We start from the raw sequence: 22,193 nt of genomic DNA, 5'->3' as shown, positions 1-22,193 counted from the left end.
TACTTCCTGTTCTATGCCTTAATTTGACTTCACATATTCAGTGTTAGCTATCGGTTTGCTTTATTTGTTAAGTGTACTTATGGAACAGTGTAATGTTAAAATGTCTACAAAAACAAAATTGAAAAATAAAACGGGATCGTTTAGAAGAACATTTTATTCAATATAAATCTCTCACCTTCACTGCCATTCTACGAAGCATGGTTCGGTCTTCAAGCAACCAGTAATATTTGTCCGTAGAAAGAAGTTAAACTGAGAATAGACGCGATGTGCATATATATTTTTTCCACTTTCACTGTTACCTTACATGCATTACAGAAGACGATGCTATTAACATTGCATTTAATTGCATCGTCCAAGTTTCCTTCGCCAATGGAAGGAACGCTACGGAAGAAATAATGTAAAACAAACGCTCACCATATTAATTTAAAAGTGTTATACAAATATCGTCTTAATTGAGATTAATTTGTGTTTTGCTAGGCACCAGATCCCTTCGATTGTTTTGTTTATACTTTCTTATGTATTTGTTCGTCTTTCTTTTTAATCTTCTATTTATCACAATTGCCATATTTCCCACATTGTTTTTTTGTTGCTTTCTACCGAGAGTAATTTCCTTTATTTTCTGACTGCCGTTTGCCGAATGCCAATTTTTACGTTTATTTCCATTTTTTTCCTTCTATTACGCACATCCAAATACGTTTAAATTCGTTTCAATTCGCACAGCTAATAAATTTCGTAATGCTAACAATTTTGATTTCGACTATCACCCGTTGCTAAAACAAAACCCGAGAGAGTTTTTTGTTTGTTTCTACGTACACGTTTTGTCGTTCGTTAGTTGCTAATCGATCTAAATTAAAATTTATTTAAGCTCCAAATGTTACCGACCGTCAGACTTCTAAGGGTAGAAGTAGTAGAATTTAAAGCGCAATTAAGAAGGGAAGGCACGTATCCGAATCGGTGCCCTTTTGCCACTGAAAGACGTCCTTTCAAAATTTTTGTCTGGTAGACAGCAGATCCAAAAAGATTAATAATTTTTAGAATTTCTCTCTCCACATTTTAAGTTATTATAGTTTTAGTTTTTTTCTCATTTCCATTCGTTCCATTTCCCGTCCCTGTTGTTGTGTTGCATTTGTTTTGCTGTCCATGTTAATGTTTATCTATTCTCTCCGTTAGCTTCTGTGATCTTTACTGTTACCTATTGCTTATATTCTACAAAAACCTTCTTAGCCGTTCAGTGGTGCTCTTCTCTAGTGGTAAAGGATGAGTGGCTTTGTTTATGTTTGTTTCGGTTGTGCTTTGCTGTTATTCTTCCACGATTTTACACCTAGTCCTTCGCATCCCAACGAGCCCGCTCTCCCGTTACCCTCAGGAGCAGCTGCACGATTCAACCACCATGTTCGGGATGATGCTGTAGATCACGTTGTAGCTCATGTCGAAGTACAGCAGCTTGATCGATTTCATCTTCTTCGGCGAGCAGCACGGGATGGCGGACGTGCTCAGCTGCATCACGTGCGTATGCTCGTACTTGGGCAGGAAGCTGAGCATGCACTCGCCGGCGCAGTACGACGCCTCGTAGCGCTTCGGTGCGATGATCCAGTCCCAGCCGAAGAGCTCAAAGTCCACCGTCAGCGGATACCGGCAGCAGCGCGTCTCGTTCGCATTCGGGTCGCAGTTGATCGACAGGTTGCGCTTGATGCGCTTCTTCGGGCTTGCGTCACGGAACTCGACCTCGATGTACGGCGTCTTTTTGGGTGAGATACGGCCGCAAAGGGGCAAACGAAAAAGATATATTACTACACATGTCTACCGAGGGGAATGCAGGATGCAATACGCTGCAATAGAAAAGGTAAAGGTAGATCGTAACGGATTGAATGAATTATTTGGTCGTTGGTTGCGTTGTTGTTGGTCTACGGTTTGTGGTGCGTGAGGTGCCCTGAAATAATTATAGAAGAATTTACCATATTAACAGAATAACATATTAGAAGGTACGGTTTAAAGAACTATACGTCTACCTTTCAGCGCCTGCAAAAATATGTTTAATTTATTTCAATCGAACAGAACAATGTTTCATGATTTTGAATCGATCACTCGTAGTGAGTCATACTTACCAGTGTTGATAAGAGTTTATCAATGAAAATATTGCTTGTCTTGCAATTTCGATTTACCATATTTTTTTAAAGAATTCGTTGACCATTACCAATTTAACCATATTGAACATTGGCATACATAATAATCGTAAGATTGTTCAAACAGTAGAAATCGAGAGAAAGAATTACCCATTGACGATGTAGGTGCCGGAAACAGTTGAAGCTGTATCAGCTGTTTGAAAGTATTTTGCGTTCTGCTGAAAAGAAAGCGGCATACAAGCAAAACTGCACTGTCGAACGTGCTATGGATGTCATAATAAATTGAAAAAAAAAATAAAAAAATAAATTTATAAACGAAAGCAAACTCCAAACGAGCAGACCGATCGATTGTAAAATAGTAATGCAGCCAAACGATGGTTAACAAGCAACGGGCATCATATATTTTGGTAAAGCAACTGTTTATTAGTTTGTTTGTATTTTTTTTTGCTATTTTTGTTGTAATTTTATTTCCTATTTTTGTTTTGTCAAGAACTAACAAGCTATCCAAAACAAGCGAACAAAACAAATAAATCAAACACACGTGTTATACAACTTTGGATTACACATTCGGTTCGGTTTTTTTCCAGTGATGGCTAGATGAGTATGCTCGATGAAGATGAAGGTCTTAGGCTTATGTGTGTGCGTGTGTGTGTATGTGTTTTTATGTATGCTAGCACAAATCTTTCGATACCTCAAAGTGAAGGAATAAATGGCCTTTGGACAATGTTGGCGATTAACGTACTTTTCTCTCCAATGTTGCTCCAGAGAACACGTGGGACGAATTGTCCTCGATTTGTTAATGGGTGGAATTGGGTTTATGATATGGATTGTCGCGTGCAGGGGCATTGTCCTTCACCTTTAGCAATGCAAAAGAACAGCGTAAGCGCGTGTTGCTGACTGTACTTGGTTTGGATGAGTCACAACTAACTGCAAGCTGTGTGAAGCGGGCGGTTTTCCTCTCTCTTCGCATCTCGAGTTCTTTCATGCACTTTTCGTTATGCTGTGTTGGTTCATTATTGCTGCTTCATGCATCATAACATTTTTCATCTATTCGTTGCACGTTCTTTGTTGCACTCTGCGCTCTTTGTTTAGTTCTGCTAACTTCCACATTGTGTTATTTTCGTTTTTGTTAAACACTACCTAACAAAGGTCTGTTCATTTGTAGATACAGTAATGTTTTCCACACCTTGGTTCGGAAGTAGTAGATCCTTGAATTTATCTCTTATCTCTCTCTCTTAGCTTCTTTACTATATATAACTTCATTACTTTTAGTTGAAATAACTCACCCTATGAAAATTGAGACAGCTTTTCATCCTGATTTGTGAGCTGCGATTGACCTACGTTTCAGCTGTTTCCTTCAACTGAACTTCCTCTATTTGTTTAGCTTGTTTGAAGAGAAGCTGGGCGGAAAGTATAGCTATTTGTGTGTGTGTGTGTGTGTGGGTGTGTTTTTTTAAATTTAACTTTTAAAAAGCGGAACTGTTTGAATAAACGTGCTATGGGGTTGATGCGCAATTACTTTGCTACATTTTGTTTGCTGCAACTACGGCTAAAATACTACTACTACTATTGAATGCTACTAGTTAGTTGTTGCTGTTGCGAAAACGGCTTGCGCCCATTTCGGTAAAGGAACCGGGAAACTGGAACTCAACTGCCCAATAACGGTGAACGCGTGCAGCGGAACAGAAGTCCGTAAGGCTAAATATCTTGGTTTGCGGAAAACGGAAACCAGTTCGACGAAAGTTCTGTTCCCTGTTACGAGCGACAATAAATCCCAAAAACTTTTCTAGATTTTTGACATTCGTTTTTTTTGTATGCTTTTAGAATGATCTCCTGTGTGTATGCGTGTGGCTACTAAGTTTTACTTTTGTGTTTATCACTTGCTATGTACAACTTCCCATTTGTTAGCTTTCGCTATCACTCTTCATTCGATTTCGCAAATTGGTCAGTAATTTGTTAATACGAAAGAAAAACGGAAAACAGCATAGAATAAAAAAAATGTTTCAATAAATAAGCCCTTTCTCTCCGCCTTTTTGAGTTTTTGAACGTTGAAACTTAGTAAAAATGAGGCTAGCCTAGAAAAATAACTAGCGCCATCTGCGTGTGAGAACAGGGACTTTCTCCCCAGTGGGATGGAGTTGCATTGTTTATCCAAAAACAAAAAGATTATTTCAATCCGTTTAATAATTTGACCAGTGATAAGTCAAATCACTCGATTCAAGCTGATCTTTTTAACAGGATCTTTAGTTACTGAGGTCTGAAAGACGAAAGTCAACGTTAAATGCTTCCTATGTCATGGTGTAAAATGGAATTGTTCTCTTCCACCACAATTGTTGGTTCTCGGTATTTTGTATGATTGTAGATTAATATTGCATTCTAGCTGTTTTCTCAGTACAGGACGCAAGAAAGTTTTCCGCTCACACATCTTTAGAAAACCCCTCATTGCAAAACTCATAAGCGAACGAGAGAAAGGTCTCAAATAGATGTCATCTTCCTATTCTTCCGCTGCCTTTTCCCATTCAACCTTTTTCCCTTAGAATGTAAAACGACAGGAAAGGGTTGAAGAATAATGTTTTATAATCTAGTTCACGATGGAAGATACAGGAAAAGAGCTTAAGTTATTGCACATAGTTGCATTTCCAAAGTGACGAACCCCTTCCGCCCACTTTATGCAGAAAAAAAGTGTTCGACGAATACTTCAGGCCCAGCCACAGGTTCGAACAGTTGTGCCAATGGTTTCTATCCTGCCACTACATATTATTATATAGTCCTGTGCGCAACTATCGCTCACGCTCTTGCAGAACCCATCCGCCGGCCAGAGAATCCTCCCGGACGAATCGAATATACTACGAAGGATTTAATTGCGTGTACTTAACTAGATTGGTAATAAATGGAGCGGAGTAAAAATCACGTAAACGGGTAAAAAACGGTGCCATTTCCACGCTCGGTTTCGATTCCGGCCGGTCCTACTAACCCTCCCATGCCCTCAGCGCCGTGGCGCCAGCTAATTAGAATTCATTGAATCATAACCACTACCACCATGCATTTTGTACATGCTATAAATATATGAAATGTGTATGGTTTTTGTTGTGTTTGAGTGTATATGGATATATATTTATTCGTGGTTTCATCATTTATACTTATATAATTTACTACCAATAGGTGTATATAATGAGCATCCGAGTCTGGTTTGTTCCTTTTCATTGAGGTTGAGAGAAAGGCTGTAGAGATGGAAACGAAATGCAAAACGGTACCGAAAGCGAACAATAAACTTTAACGTACTCACACAAACGATTGGTTTTAGTTTTTTTCTTGATATTTTTTTGTTTTAATATTGCAATCAGTGATCTTCACCTATCCGCCTATTTTAGTGTTTCACAATTGTTATACCACATCGTTTGCCCCCCATGAACGGAAAAAGAAAGAAAACGTAGCTTTACAGCAAAGTGCATGCATTGCATGTTACAAGAAGTCACATAATTTTTTTTTCCTTTTTTGCTTATCTGTCGCCGCTAGTGTCGGACGCAATTGTTAGTGACTATTAGTATCTACAACTTCGAAACGAGTAAAAAAAAGAATATCCAAAAAGTACGCATGAACGGGCTAGGCCACCATTTTGCTTTTACGTCCGTTGGACAGTTGAAGATGGGCAAAAGGACAAGCGAAAGGAACAGCAAAAGGGTCAGGAAAATCATGTGAACGCAACGGGTTACTAGAGCCTCCTCCTCTCCAGCTTCCCTATGCCATGCACATGCACAGTTTCTACCTTCAACTAGTTACCCTCCCTCCCCCGATCGGGGTCTCTCGCCGCGTGCCCTGCGAGACAAAAACCAGAATTAAATCACTTGAAATTGACCCCGATTTGTCTCGCGCGTCCATTACTTATCGCAGCTGGCGTGTTTAAGTAGCTTAGTTTAGAGTTTTTGCAGAGTGTTTTACATTATTTGTGACCAGGCGTGGCCCGTTACTTTAGCTGAGCGTACAGGAATGATTTTAACATACACGTATGTCAATTGCTTAGAGAATATCTCACGAGAACAGACACTCAAATAGCGCACTAATAGTAGATCATAATCATTACAAGCGGGTAATATAGCCTAACCACGTGCAACGGCCACGTGGCAGTAACACTAACAGTTTATACTCATAAACTCATCTAGTAAAACGTAAAATATTTCATAAAGGCAGCAACGAAAATAATCTCAAACTCACCGGTTGGCTAATGTAAATTTGAAATCCCTTGCTTTGGCAAATGTACCTCCGTCTTGTCCCTTCCTTCGAGTCGCATCCAATTCTATTCCGATTGCTTCCTTCCGATTATCCTCACTTATCGAGAGAGGGGATGTTTCACTATTTTTCACCTTCCACCAGTTGTGTGCCTTTTTCCACCCCAAGCCGCCGCGGGGTTGAATTGTTCACGGGGACGAATGGTAAATGATTGTACTACTGCAATGTAATTTTTGATTCCGCTTCTTGTATCCCACCACTTTTCATATGTGTTGCAGCACAGCCGTACGGCACGTGCATTTGAACGTTGGTTCCTAAACAGATTAAACAAACACTCATACCCAGGTGTCTGTGGTTCGAAGAAGGTCGAATTGGAAACGACAACCGGCGTGTTCATCATTAAGTCAAATAGTTTCGAGTGAATAAGTGATTTTCGGGCGACGCGATATGTAAACGGAATAAAGTGTTGCTTATCTTCCTCTTGCACCGGTACGTTCCACTTTTATTCTATCCGATTGTATCCTTGTCAATTTGTCTTCCCGCGCTTACCCCTACTCTCACTCTCTCCTGCAATAGTTTCTTAATTCTCCTGCCGCGCTTTATAATTGTTGTAGTTGAAAAAACACGAAAACACGTCTACGGCAAATGCAATAGTTGAAAAGTGTGTTCCGAGAAATCGGATTGAAGTTCTTCCTTCCCTAGTTTTATTACTACTACCAACGAACAATTAACTTTCGCACTACTGTTTCGCGATTCGAAAAAACAAAAACTGAAACATCGGAAATTACGAAACAAACTAACGTCAAATGGAGCATTCGGGAGAAGTCGTTTGCTCCCTATGATGGGACTTTCCCTTAGATTTTGGATTCTCTTAAACTACTAATTATCTGAATGTACGTGTGTATATGTATGTGTGTGTGTGTGTGTATGTGTGTGTATATAATTACTACGGGTGGTGATAATACTACGTTTTGCTACTATATCTTGCACTATAACTGCCCAATCTTTGCTCCCGCTCGTCACGCCGCGCCTTCCCTAATGTGCCTTTACAGGCCAAGAAAAACCGTTGGTCACATTGTTACGCCTATCGTCTTCAATTTGCTTTGCAGGATAATACCTAACCTGGCCAACAGAATGCCAACCCAGGGTTATATAATAAGTAGCTTTCATTGCACATTTTAATATGGTAAATCACAAACAAAAATCATATCGTGCTGGTTACCGCTTTTCCCTCATTTCCTACTTCCTTGCGAAGCACAAGAAAGTGTGGCAATATTCACTCGATGGGGCTCGCTAATTTGGATGTTTTCTATGTTACAAAATGTGTCGCATAGCTGCGTTAAGTTGTGGCACGAAAAAATAATAGTTGAACATTTAAATTTCGTTACATTTTGTAGCGACTGTCAATACTTTCGTTTTATTAATTAGTAAAGAACATTTGGTCTATAAGCCATTGGCCATAATCTTTCCATGCTGTGGCCAAATTACTCACAATTTTAAACAGTGTAAATTGAATAAATGGAAATGATTTGCATGGAGGGTGGATATTGCGACACTTTCCCCAACTTATCAAGACTTTGTCCTTTCACCTTACGACAAATCGCTAGAAGGTAGCGTACGATAGAACACATGCATATTGCCGCGTTATACAAATTAGACTATATAAATAAAATCGAATAAAGTAATTTAAAATATATGTCATGTTGACATGTTGAAAAAATGTTGATACGTATATTTAATTTAATAAATTTGTAATGCAAGCCATTCGAAGGATTTCGTAAATTGTTTGTCAGGAAATGGAATTTCGATTGAGTGGCTAGAAAAAAAACCACCATTTAGTAGCTGAAGGAACAATCTTTCGAAAAAGAATGAACTATGAAGATGTTGAATAGGCTATTTAAAAACGATGTTTCAATATTTGTTTACGCGAAAGATTGCAACACGTGTGGGTTGTTTCTCGATTTGTCTTATATCCTTTCTTATTCTTTTGCATGCTCTCTCTTTCTCTTTCTCTCTCTCTTTAATTTTCACATTCCTCCCCCATTTTCTGTCTTTTTTTTTGTTTTTATATCCTAATATTACTAAGGAATGACCCGACTCTACTTCGGATAGAGAAGGGTGCGTTAGTACGTACTAATCGCGAAGTTCATAAGATTTTTTGCATGATCCATGTTTTGCTCCATGATCCGTCGTGTGTATAATATAATCGTTAAATATCAATAGAATTGTGTTATACAATTATTCGTTTTACAAAATACGTGTGTAAATTGTACGTATGCGTATCGGCGCACACACAAACACGGCAGCACGAAACGCCCAGTCGAAACGCGTGTGTCGTTTTCCTGTGTTTTTGTTCGCGATTTTGTTATTTCTTTACCATTTTTTTTTCTCCGTCCTGTGTGTCCGTGCCGACAAATCCCTCCAATAATCCTTCGCCCACTGCATTGCATCCGTGCCACGCGCTTTACCGCGTGCTTCCCGAAAGAAGCCGGGTTAGCAGCTACTACTACCTTTGCCGAGACTCGACGTAATCGCGAGACAGGCGCGAAGTGTCAGTTTAATTGTATTGTAACGTTTTGCAAATCCTAAATACGCCTCTCATCCCTGCCATCATCCTTTGGCAAGGATTCCTCTCCCTAGAGCTTTGTGGAGGAATTAGCGTCAATTGATCAAAGTCGGGTTTTACGAGACTACACACACTTGTGTTCAGGCGCGTTTCAGTAATCCGTTGGTTTGCTGCTTCCAAACCCTGCCACGAGTAAACGAATACGCTTGTTCGTATCGTATTATAATATTAATTTTTTTTTGTTATATAAACATGGTCAGTCATTTGATTGGTTTTTTTTTGTTTGTTGTAAGAATTGTAAATATGTAGCTAAGTTTTTGTTTTAAATGTATAAAGGTGGCCGTGCATCTGCGTACGCATAATACACCCATCGAAGATTCAGACTCAAGAGGAATCAAGTGTATAACAATCAGAGTGAATCTGTGGTGAAAAAGTTTAACAAGAATAAGTTGCGTTTGCCGGCGGATCGGATACAGTACCATATGCCCCCGCCACAGCACGCCGTGCCATCAAGCCTCATTTCTCGTGTTTCTTTTTATTACGTTTCTGAAATCAAATAGAAGCTATCCCACCACACAAAAAAAAGCCGCGCGCTTTCCAATGCGGTATAAAATTTACAAATGCATGATATGTGTCCAATTGCGGCTGTCAATGTGTCGCACGCGGGCATACTACATCGACCAAGAATCGTTTTTCCTCGATAGCCTACGTTTAAGTCATCTATTTTTCCTATGTATCTCTTTTCCTTTGACCCTCTTACGCCATCGATCACTTTTAGGTTCAGGGCAAGAGAGCAAAAAGGCAAGGGCATAAGCTTCAACATTATCATCCACTGGTGGAACCGTTTTCGTGGGTCAAAACCTCTACCAGGCGGCCGGTGGACAGGACGAGGAAGGCGGGAGTGCATGCCATGGTACTGTATCAAAGCGCCGGCACAACATTGCTGAACTAGAGGGCATCCGGTGCCGTTTTGCAGGACACGGAGCATAACATTAATAATAACTATTCGTAGTGTAATTAGGAAATTGATACAATGTGTTTTTCTCTTGTATGTTTTACAGCCTACAAAAACATCACCATGGTTGTTGGTGGACACGATTGATGAGAGAGAATGGTATTACGACGATGGTATATAGATGAACACAGAAAAATTCTATTATTTTCACATGAGGTGATGTAGAGCAAACGTTCATCGTAATGATTTCCTTTTATTTCATTTGCTATCGTCCGCCCTTATGGCGGATTTTGCTTTTTCTTTCACTTCTTCTTCTTCTTCTTCTTCTTTTTCCTGCCTACACCTTAAGCTCTCACTCTGGCCCTTTTCCATTGCACGGGGGGGTCGCATCTGTTGCGATCAATGACGCCAAACTAACTGTCTGCCTAGCAAACCCTAAAGACCAGCCCCAAAGAAGAAAAGGTTTTCCCATTCGTGTGCTTACACTAGGTGTTTGAATTTTCTTACAATTCACAGTATATGTTATACTTCTATATTGAATAGGTTGATTGCAAAGCAACATCACAATTCTATTTCCACACTTCTCCCAACTTGTCTCATGTTTTAGGTGTATGTGTATGCGTGTGTGTGCCGGTTGTTCGTAATGTGATTGTTCTCGGACTTATCTACGCTAGTTATGCTAACGGTTGCCATTGGTTTTTGTTGAGGGCGGGAAAGGAAGAAAGGTTCGGACAGGAATTGATGGTGGTGTTGAAGGATTTGGCGAGGAACCGACTCTACTAAAAGATTCCTCGCGAATCTACGGGGGTTTCTGAAAATTATGTGGAAAATCGGGCATTTTCTAGCGAGGGACGCAAAACCAGGGCACCCTCGACCCAAAAGTTCGGCCGGTTGATCATATTCTGCCAGAGCGATAGCTCCTTGCCAGTCGAATCCATCCACTCGACTGCCCTGCCATTATGTTTACCTGTGGTTGTATTGATGTTATTTTTTGTCGCCGTATATCGCGTGTCCACAGTCCGGCGTGCAAGGTGTTTGTCATCCGAGCCGTGTATTGGCAGGCAGCGTCAAACAGGAGCCGTGTGTCAGAGTGAGAAAAGACGAAATCAAAGTTAGCAAATAGGAAAAATATAGCAGTTGAAAAGTCACCAACAAGCACTCTAATCCCTTCACCACATGAAAATACTTTTGCTAATGCGAATAAGTTCGGATGGCCGCACAGACCACACGCTAGCCACAGATGCATCTTACCGTTACCGAGCGAAAAGCGAACACCGCCCAGAAATTCGTTGCTCGCTAGCCGGTCGTGATCCCATATCGTTAGCTCCAGCGCGCGCTCGGACAGCTCCGCCAGCGAAATGTCCTCGTACACGAACGTGAAGTTCCACACCGGTGAGTTCGTTCGTTTGATGACGGGTGTCTTCTGCTTCGAGCTACGGTTTTTATCCGGTAGTAGATAACTAGAGAGGGAGAGCAGAACACACAAAAACATGCGCGTTAAAATCTTGTAACAGCTGATGTGACAGTGCGCTCAATCACGCCACGTTAATGAGGATGGGGAGACCAACTACCTACCTCTTACAGAACGCATCGCATGTTCCGTTCGACTTGATCGGCTGCAGGTGTTTCGCTTCCTTCACCAGTACGTGCAGTGCGCCCTTGCTGTGACCCGACAACATCGACGAGTTCGAGGTCAGCGAGCGCGTGCTAAACTTGCGTAAATTTAGCGTTCCAAAGCCACTGCCAGCACTGCCACCGCTGCCGCCTCCGCCGCTTCCGCTGCCGATTATGCCACCGCCAGCAGCGGACCCCGGTCCGATGCTGCCACCGCCATCCGAGTCGGCCGAAACATACTTCAGCCCGACGATGATGTCTCCCTTGTATGCGGAAAGATCTTCAAACGGTTCGCTCTAGAAATACAAAAGACAATCAATTAAATTGTGGACCATAACTGGAATGAGTTTTTGATTGATTGATTTTCTTGTATTTCTGATAACAGTAAGGGATCGGTTGCTGTTACGTCATCGCTCGTATATTAGCATTATTTTTGTTTGATTTTTTAACCATCATAGGAAGCTGTAACAATGTATTTTATATTACAGCGATTTATATATCATCTAGTAACCCTGGCAGGGTACGTAGAACATCAAACAATCATAGCCTACTGAAAAGTATTTGATGTTGAATCTCCAAACTTCCAAGTTGGAACACTAAACTCAAGTTAAATAGAAAATTCGTCGCTTTCTAGGTTCTACCGTAATAATAAGCTAACGATTGGATGTTTTTAAAAACCACCAATGAAGAAAGGAGTTGAGTGTTCCAGAAGCCAACAATAACGAACAAATTGTCGCTTACCCGCTCCTGCAGTTGATACCACTGTGGCTGTGGATTGTCGAACACCTTATCCTGCAGACCCATCATCACTTCGCCGAGGAAGTCGTTCCGGCCGAACATATCCGAGTGCCACACGGTGAGCCAGATCGTGCGCGTCTGCAAGCTGTTGAGGCTCATGTGAAACCGAAGCACCTCGTCGAACACCGGATTGAGGGTGTGCTTCTTTACTTTCGTTTTTCGTTTACCGCTCTTCGATTTGTCCGGTAGCAGATATACCTGTGAAAAAGGGGATAACACATAAAACACACCCATGCCATTAAAGTTCCCCGGGGGTCTAGCTAGGCACTTATTGTTGAAACCTTACCTTAACGTAGGGATCGCTACGGTTTCGCTTCGTGTCGACCGCGGCCAGGTCGCGGCATTGCTTCACGTGTATCTCGAGGGCGCCCTGCTTATAGTTGTACTGCATACCGAATTCGATCTGTCCGCGAACCGTAACAGTACCGTACCGGCCCTCGCCGGCGCCCGAGTAAACGCTCGCCATCGAGTCCGAGCGTAGACCGAGCGAGCTGAGGCTGGCGCGGTTCTGGTGCAGTGCCACCAGCCGATCGATATCCTCGTCCGACTGCGACGGCCAGTTGTCGCTGGCACCGCCGGCCGATCCCACCGGTGACGATACCATACTGCCACCTCCAACGCCCTTGTGTAGCGAGCCTCCGCCTCCTCCACCACTACCGTTCGGAGCCGTTCCATCGCCACCCGCCCGGTCGTATGATCCGGCACCTGGTCCGCTCGCACGCGGACTGCTGCCCTGTGTATCCTCGTCGCCACCAAGCGCCCCTGTCGATCCCGTCAACTCGGGACTGTTGTTTTCTTCTGAAAGTGTATGCCACAATTGTCATGTTAGTTTATTTCCTTGCACTTCCTCATTTGCGTTTCCCCAGAGAAAAGAAGTGAGGTGCATTGATTCGGGTTTGCTCATCGTAATGGTGCTCGAGAGTGGATAGCGTTCGTAATCATAGACATAGGCGGTCACGGATGTGCGTTCGTCGTCGCATGCACTTGCAGGTCGAGGCCAACCACTGCTCTCCAGGTGGTGGTGATGATCGTTAGCGAGTGCCACGATCAGGTGACTGACTCTCTAACCTAGTTCGATCTCGCCGAGAATAGCCTTCCGCTCCCGGAAGGGCGAAGAAAGGCGCTTCCGGCAGCAGACAGCGAACTTTTTGCGCAGACTGTTGTCCCCGCAGGCGCTCACATCGTCGAGCTCGAGCGTTTCGAGAAAGCGATCCGACACCGACCGAAAGCTGTCGTTCCAGCCCCACTGGGAGTTTTTGTTCAACTTGCGTATGGTGCTCTTCTGCGACGGAGACAACGCGTCAAAGTCCGTCACGGTGCCGGAGGTGGAGGTACCGAGCTGCAACTTGTACGCTTCGAACGCTGCATCGACATCCTCGTCGTTGTCGACGTCATGCGGCCCTCCGGTATTGCCTTGCCTCCAGGAAGCTGTCTGGCAGCAGCTGCAACACGCACAACACCGAAACCACGAGCAACAGCATAACCAACCACTCCAACGTAGCTGGTTCGAACAACATTTTCGAGCCTTCGAGGATGTGGTGCCTCCCTTTGAGGCCACCTCTTTCGTTTTCGACCTTCGCTTTCGACCGCAACAGATAAACCTCACGATTCGCCTGGTCCATTTGCCGCGCTTAGCTTTTCCCACCCCGCCCAGCGGACGGACTGACACTTGCGCCTTCGTCGACCGGCTTTTCTGGTTCACCTGGGCACTCGCGCAAACGGTGGCAGAAGAATCGCTTCTTCCAGCTTTCCCACCACCGTCACCATCGGTCGAATTCACGGGTTGGTTTGTGCTAAAGTTTGCGTAACGATTCGCACTACGCGTTTTTCTTTTCCACCATTTCCCTTTCGCCATGATCGATCGTCCCCCTTAGCCGATGCGGAGCATTGTAGTACGGACGGAAGCACCACTCTGGCATCTGCTAAATACACCTGGGCCAGCTGCTACTACTGTGCCACACGTTTTCCCGGAGTCATCCCGTAGCCGATCACTTACTTCTACCGATTGACAGATCGGTTGCTTGGTGAGATTCACGTCAACTCCCCGACGACGGAGCACCGGGTCCGAGGTCTTCATTGCGCCACCGAACAAATGCACCGAATGAACGACCAGAGTCGCTGATTGGCGATCATATATATACTTAGATACGTGATCTCGGCCCCCCGGGGGTGGTCGAGCGAATGGGTAACCAATAAGGACGGGCTCAATTAGTCGTACGAATTCTGATATATTCCCCACCTAGCGGCCCTGTATCCAAGCTCTCTACTATTGCAAAGGGAATGAGAAACAGCTCATCGTTCCCATTTCGGGTGACAGAGACAGTAGCTTACCGTCAGCCTGGGGGTCCCTTCTGCTGTCCAGGACAAGCGCAGAATCGTGCGCAAATTTAATTGACACCAAGGGTCAATTGATCTTAATTGGACACGATTTGGTGCTGCGTCGTCGCCGTCGTAGTCTTTGTGGTCAACGCAAAAGCAAAGAACATATCAAGCAGAACAAACTTTACAGACAGCGGTCACCGTGTGCAGCAGCTTGGAATGCTAGGGGATCGCTGTGGGTTGGTGCAACGTTTGCTCAAATTTCGATTCAGTGAAATTGAACCAGTTTCAACAGTGCCGCTTGGCTGTCGGTCAAACAAAGATAAATCAATACAACCATTATGGCGTGCATGTGTCTCCAGCCTTTCACAGATGTGGCTAAATTTAGAGGGGTTGCTATCTTACTCCATCGCGCCGATGAGATGATATTCAGGGAAAGAAAACTTCAAATGACCAGGTCAAATGGTAATTGAAGATACTTTGTGGCAATACAAGATAGCAGAAGTTTAGAGGTATTTTTTCACGTACACGAACCCAATATGTTTTACCTTCTTTGCCAAAAGTTAATTGTTTTTAAGTGCTGTTTCAAGATAAGACGTCCAGTGCCCAAAATTCCTATTCCTAAAACTGCATTATTTTTTTAAAGATTACTTGCTCTCTGACCACATTCATTTGAGATTTTAAAATCTCCACTGCGAACATGTTGTTCGTTCGTTCGTTCATTTCACACGCAGAACATCATCCGCGACACTTACCATTTAAGAGGTGCTGCAAGCGACCGCGCCTTTCTCGACGCGGGTAAGGTGGCTGTAAGCCGGGCGCGGACATGGCCCGCTTCGGAGCGGAAGGGGGCCGGTTGAACCCGGGCGCTCGGTAACGTGCACTTTTCACATTGTTCTGCAAGAAATGGTACACACTCTGGGACTTTTGGCCCATGGCCACGCCACTTGCACCACTCGCGGTACCACCAGCGGAGCCAGAACTTTTCGTCGATCCCGAGGAGATGGCGGTGGCGGGGGTCGGCGCGAGTGACGAAGACGAAACGGAAGAAGACGAGGCCACCGATTGCATGATCGTCTGAAGGTTGGACGTCGGTAGCCGGGGAAGCGAATTGGTCGTGCCGGTGGCCATCGTGGTTTGCAAACTTCGTGGAAGGGTCGAGCGAGACGCGAGCACCAGTCTACTGTTGCTGCCGCCGCTACCAACATTGCCGGCCGTGCCTCCCTTACTGCAGGAGCCGTCCGAATCGGTGTCTTCCTCATCAGCGGCCACACTGGAGAGCGTACGCCGTCGGCCCGTCGTCGCCGAACCGCTCGAGTAATGCTGGTGGTGCTGCATGCTTGGCTGCTGGTGGCCGTGTGCCGGGCTCTGCTGGTAGGACGTGTCAAAGTCCTCCCGATCGCCCCCGATGCTGCCGCAGCTGCGGACGCGATCCAGCTGCTCTTGACTCAGGTTTTGATTGTTGAATAGCAGATCGCCGGCCGACCGGCGTTTCGCCACCAGCACCGACTTGGAGGAGGACGAGTTGTCCAACATGGAGAGCTTGGTGCGCGAGTCCCCGTTGGCCAGCAGTGCCGACTCGAAGCTGCCTCGCCAGGAAAATCGCTCGTAATCGCTCGCCTCGCCCCGTTCCTCCATGCCAACCATATCGCCGGACCCGGCGCCGGAATGATACTGATACGGTCCCTGAGATCTCTGATCACCGAGCAGCAAGTCGTGGCTCTTGCTCCTTGGCAGTAGCATCGTCGCCGCGTACGACGATGACGACGAGGATCCGGCCTCGGCTGGTCCTGCTACTAATTCATCATCGTCCTGCCCTCGGGCCCGATGGTGGTGTTGAGGCTGAGGCTGATGGTGGTGCTGGTGGTGATGATGATGATGATGGTGCGGACGGTCGTTACTCTCCGAGGTACTACTATCTTCATCGTCCTCCGTCGTCGTCGCGGATATTACGTTATGGTGCAGATGATGATGGTGGTGATGATGGGGTAGATGGTGCGTCGATCCGCCGCCCATCGGATTGCTTCCCCCAAGCGCACCAGGTGTCCGGTGGCCGGAGCCTCCTATCCGGTTGTGCTGCTTCGGCGATACACTAGCGTACGATTCGCCACTGCTCACCTCGTGCATGAGCGCCACCAGACGGCTTCCGATATGATGCATCACTTTCGCTATGAGCGGTGGCGAGGAGGTCGACGAACTCGTACCAGGCGCCCCAGCAGGCTGTGGTGCGGCAGTCCCGGCGGTCGCAGTGCCCGACATCGTCGAGGCACTTTTCTTCACTTCGTTTTCGGGCCCATCGTGGTCGGTAACGCCCGGTGATTCGTTCGGTACCACCTTTGACAAAGACGCCACCAAGCGCTGATAGACAAAGGCCGTTTCCTTGCTTAGCGGTGTGCTGTTATGTTGATGATGATGAGGGAGCGCGTGATGGTAAGGGCGATGGGACGGAACGAGCGGCTCTTCGGGTGGCCCCATCCCCGTCACCAGCCCGCCATCTCCGATGTCACCTTCCTCGTCCTTGCGCACGCTGCTATCAAACTTACTGATGATCTGCCGGCAGCTGGCCGATATCTCCTCCTGCAGACCGAACGGATTGCCCCCGCCGTCGCCGGTCACACCGGCACCCTCCAGATCGGAGCTGGTGTAGTCGGACGAATCGTACGAATCCGACCAGGTGTCCTCGCTGCTCAGGTACTCTACAATCTCGCGCACCTGCTCGTCCCGGATGCCGGGCACGGTTTTCATCAACCGCGTCAGCTCGTTCTCGAAGTACACCAACTGCGGGGGCTTGGTGCGCATGCCGCGGGGTCGCGCCACCGGCGTACTGCCACCCTGCTGGGGTGTATTCGATCCACTGACGACTGGCGTCGAGTTGCTGCTCGAATTTGGCAACCGGCGGGAGCTGTTGGCCGAGGCGGCGACAAGCGATTTAAAGAACTGTCGCATCTTGGACATCATCAGGTTGGTTTCCTCGTCCGAGCTCCAGTTGTTGAAGCTATCCTTGCGCACCAGATTCACCATACCTGGACCACCACCACCGGTCTTTGTAACGCTACCAGCGCCCGTTGACGACGATCGGGATGCGGCCGCCGTCGGTGTTGTCGTTTTTCCTAGCGGTGGCTTCCTTGCCGCCGCCATCGTCGCCGTCGCCGCTCCAGTGTCCATCTCCTTTAGGTCGCTCTTGTTCTCTTCCTGTATGCCCGCCAACTCGAACCGCTGCTCCGAGCCAGCGGACAACTTCGTCGAAACGGTGACGGCGTTCGTGTGGCCACCATGTTCCTCCTTCAGCAGATCATCGTTACTTCCGATGAAACCACTGTCCCGGCTGTTCTGTTTCCTCGCATTCTCGATTGCAGCGGGTTGGAGGGTCGCGACACTGGAGGTGGCAGCCAGTGCTGCTCCACCTGTGGCCCCCGTTTCTGGTGGAGCGATCGGTTGTGGGGTTTTACGACTATCCTCCGATTCCGAACCAGCTCCACCTCCTTCCGTGGACTGAACAACGGAACCGGCATGCTGTTGGTCAACGCGCGACAACACTTCAGTCGACTTCTTCATGGTGTACTTTTTCTTGCGCCTTCCGATCGTGTCGTATGGAGACGATTCTCCTCGGTCCGGATGTGGGTACGAGAGGGACGCTTCGTCGCAGGTGTCCGTTTCGGATGAATGATCAATATCGCCACTGCCGGCGGCACTGCTCGGTCCTCCCGGAAGCCCGGAACCTCCGGCATCGAGTGAAGACGTCCCCGAGTGTGTGCCCGAACCGAGCCCGGGTGTCATGTCGTGGTCGGCCGGATCTTTGCCGGCTAGCAGCAGATTGTCCAGCGAGCTGTGCGATCGCGTAGCCCCTCGGGCCCGGACCAGCCTCTTCCGGCGCTGCTCGGGACTGGCGTGTCCTTCGCTGTCACTGCCAACGCTGCCACCGCTACCATCCGATCCTCCACCACCACCGGTTCCACCGCCTCCACCGCGATCGTTACTGTTGTAACCGAGGAACCCGGTCAGGAAGTACTTCTCCAACCGCGATGAAGCCAAATCCGCCACAGAGTCAGTCGAATTGTCCTCCCCCTCGTGATCATGGTTGTCCATTGAAGCGCCTGAAAGCCGGGCCGCCGATGCGCTCCCCGACGCGGTACCACTGCCAAGGGAATCGTGCCCTTCGCTACACAGTGAGCTACTCTCTTCGGACAGTTCGCTCTGATCGTCGTGCGTATTCATGCCGTAGCCACTCGATCCACCAAACTGCCCGGTCTGCCGGCCACCAGCACTACCACTAGCTCCTCCACCACCATTACCACCAACGTCCCCACCGAGGCCGTAGAAAAAGTACTTCTCCAGCTCGGACGCGGAAAGTCGATGGGCCGAGTCTGGCCCGTCCTCATCATCACCACCGTCGTCCGCACCGATACCGTGTTCACCGCCTCCACCCCTCCGTACGCGATGGCGCCCACCGCCCACCGCCCGACCGGACCCACGTGACTCGATTTCGCTTTCCTCGCAGCTCTCCTCCACGATCGTGTGCAGCGTGAAATCGATCGCGGCCCGGTTATAGCCGCGCAATTCCTCTTCGTGCTGCGACGAGAACGACATTTCTTCACTCGAGTCGTCCATATCGGAATCGGTGGCCGTGGTGGTCGTGGCGAACTCCTCCTCATCCTGGCTAATCTCTTCCACCCACGAATCGTCATCCGCGAGCCCATCCTCCAGGCAGATCACCGCCGAGAGCGTGCTCGATCCGGTCACGACTGTCACACTATCGCCCCCGTCCTGCCTCTCAGCATCACCAAACTGTTCCCCCCGTGCACCGCCACCGTGGCCATCATCATACTCATGGGACTCTCCCATCGATGACGATTCACCATAACTCACAGGGGGGGTTTGCGATAAACGTCCATCATCGTCGACGTCGTCAACACTCACTGCGTGTGGCTCGATTCCCCCGTACGGCACAGTTATAGTCCGCTGATGGTAGCGCTCCCCATCATGCTGACGGCTTAAACTCACTCTGTTTCGCTCACCATCATCACCACCTACAACATTCTGTGCCTTCCTCCTTTCATCCATGACGCTGTGGTCCAGCGAGGAGGGCGAAGGTTCACGATCCATCACCGCCGTTCCGTCCTCGTCGTCGTCGTCGTCACACCTATGCTGGGGCGGGTTTTCACCGTGTTCTTCCGTTGAACTCTTTCGTTCGCCGTCATAATCATTCTCACCACCGACCGCCAACAACTCACCACGGTGATTTATTACGCCCTTGCGCTCGTCTTGCTGGTGGTGTTCCACTTGATGTAACTCTTCCCCTGGTAAACACTGATCGCGATGGCCAGCAAACAACAATTCGCTCCCCGACAAGAAGGGCGCTGTGTGCTGCACAGTGATCGCCTCAGACGTGGACTCATGCCGACCCACCAGGCCACCTTCCACACTTGCACTTGCTGTAACGTTTACGTGCTCACTGGCCACCTTGGCAGCTTCGTTGTCGTCGTCGTCGTCGTTGTTGTCGTGGATCAACGGCACTGCTGTCCAGCGTGCAGAACCAACTTCTTCACTACCGTTACCGTTACCTGCGCTGCCAGAAGCAATAGGCGACGTTATCATAACAAGACTCGTATACTTGTTATTACTGCTGCTGCTGCTGCTGCTGCTGCTGGTGCCAACAGTCGTGGCCGTGGTGTTTTCACACACGATATCCACATAAGACGACGGGGATGATGACTGTGATGACGATCGTGATCTCAAGCCCCCTCGATCTGCCAACATCGGTGTGGCTGTAGTTGTAGCCACCTCGGCGGGGGCCAGCAGTACGGTGGTATGCGTTTCCGATGTTGGCGGTTGTTGCGTTGGTATTGATGCATGCTGCCCACCTGTAACACCGCTGCTGCTACCTGCTGCACACGCCATCAGGTTTATCTTATTTTGCTCGCCGTCCGCCTGTGTTGGTGGTGGTGTTTCCCATTCTTGGGCGCCACTGTTATGTTGCTGCCGATGCACTGCATCGAGCGCATCGGTTGGTGGTGATGGTGTTGATGGAATACGACCACAAGCACCACCAGCAGCAACATTACCACCATCGGAGGAGGTACGGGCAGAAACGGTAACAGCATCAGCATCAACAGCATCGCTGGTACCCGTCGTCTTCTCGGGGTCCACCTCCCCTACCTGCGGCTGCCGCTGGTAAAGTTTTGCTTCGTCCACCGCGTCTTCACGCTTCTCCGCTAGGGGTGCCAAAGTACTAACTTCTTCCACATTGCGAGGCTTTCTTGAGCTGCATCCTGCTTCTTTTTCTGCTTCGTTTCCGTCTTCTACTTGACCGTCTGCCGTCGTCACGCTCTCCTCATGCGCGTGCTCCCGTTCGGCACTCCCTTCTCCTTTAACCATTTCTGGCTCGATTGACTCCTCCGCACTTGACTGCCTCCTCCTCCGATTGCTCCTGACCAATACGCCGCCCGTGATCGCAACGGCACTGCTACTGCTGCTCGGCCAGGACTGGTGACATTCTTCGTCGCCTACTCCGACGATTGATCTCATTTTTTTCAGCACTATACCGCCACCTCCTAGCTGGTCGCGTTCTTCTACGTCCGCGCCGTAATAGCATCCGCCTTCTTCGATCGATTGATTGTCGCTGCTGTTGCTGCTGTCACCCTCGTCGCTCGTACCGCGCATGCTATCATCGTCCAGATCGGGATTAACCACCATCACAGCGCTAAACCGTTTGCCGCTTCGTTTCCTTCGCAGCAACAAACGATTGGATCCCTCGTCACAGCCACCATCGGGCCGGTCATCTTCCTCGCCCGAGGAGGTGGTACTACTACGATCGTCATCTTCCGCAAGATGATCGACGTTGAAATCTTCGTCGGACGAATCCTCGTCGCTCGACTTATGCACCGACCCGGCGTCAGATGCTGAGGAGGAGCGAGGCGAGGAAGAATCATCATTGCCTGCCCGAGGGAGGTGGTGGTGGAGTTGCCCGAGGCGGAAAGAGTACTTTCCCACCTTGACTTTCCGGGATGACGACGGTGGTTTCTTCCTGCTCGAACCTTCACTTTCACCCGCGGGTGCATTCGCTGCCGCTTCGCTGCTCTCCGCCTCCTCGCCTGACGAGGAAGAAGAGCACGAGGATGAAGAGGAGGATGTCGATGACTTGCCGCCGGACTGTGCCAGGTGGTACAGCAATTCGTACTGCAAGTATCCCTGACTACTGCCGCTCGGTGAAACTGCCCTAATTTTAACACTTGTGCCGGCATCCCCATCATCACCATCACCACCCGGCACATGATGGCCCTCCCCGGACCGCCGGGTGGTGTCGTGATCGTCTGGTTCCGGCTCGTCCCGCACACTTATCGACACCAATCGCACCGCGTCGTCCATCGACGGTCGGTGTTCGATTTTCACCGGTCGCAGTAACTGGTGGTCCACCACCGACTTCCTATCACTGACCGTGTTATCTTCTTTTGCGCAAACTTTATCACCACCACCATCTTCTGGTTGATCCTGGTCCCCCTCGTCGACCTTTGCCGCGTTCAGGCTGTCGATTTTGCACGGCGTAGACAACGACGATGAGGAGGAGGAGGAGGATGAGGATGAGGAGGAGGAG

The 22,193-nt window shown here is 47.9% G+C and overlaps 2 protein-coding genes across 2 annotated transcripts in view; both read right to left on the bottom strand.

The window, feature by feature from the left end:
* Window positions 1-258: 258 nt before the first annotated feature.
* On the bottom strand, window positions 259-2,206 carry LOC131265018 (growth/differentiation factor 8-like). The gene is made up of 2 exons (XM_058267279.1): window positions 2,195-2,206; window positions 259-1,800 (listed from the first exon to the last, which is right to left on the bottom strand). Exons 1-2 carry the CDS (start codon window positions 2,204-2,206, stop codon window positions 1,363-1,365), a joined length of 450 nt encoding a protein of 149 aa, XP_058123262.1. The 3' UTR covers window positions 259-1,362.
* A 3,329-nt stretch (window positions 2,207-5,535) lies between these two features.
* Window positions 5,536-22,193, bottom strand: part of LOC131265016 (uncharacterized) — a 30,237-nt gene continuing 13,579 nt past the window's right edge. Inside the window, exons 10-15 of the mRNA XM_058267278.1 lie at window positions 15,358-22,124; window positions 12,570-13,081; window positions 12,227-12,481; window positions 11,447-11,781; window positions 11,123-11,331; window positions 5,536-10,838 (exon numbers count right to left, since the gene is read on the bottom strand). Of these exons, the coding sequence (XP_058123261.1) occupies window positions 10,690-10,838; window positions 11,123-11,331; window positions 11,447-11,781; window positions 12,227-12,481; window positions 12,570-13,081; window positions 15,358-22,124 (8,227 nt within the window). The 3' untranslated portion in view covers window positions 5,536-10,689. The remainder of the gene's footprint in view (window positions 10,839-11,122; window positions 11,332-11,446; window positions 11,782-12,226; window positions 12,482-12,569; window positions 13,082-15,357; window positions 22,125-22,193) is intronic.

Source organism: Anopheles coustani, chromosome 2, assembly GCF_943734705.1.
Source record: "Anopheles coustani chromosome 2, idAnoCousDA_361_x.2, whole genome shotgun sequence".
NCBI classification, from domain to species: domain Eukaryota; kingdom Metazoa; phylum Arthropoda; class Insecta; order Diptera; family Culicidae; genus Anopheles; species Anopheles coustani.
Note: the sequence above shows the minus strand (reverse complement) of the source record. Positions and strands in the feature narration are given on the sequence as shown.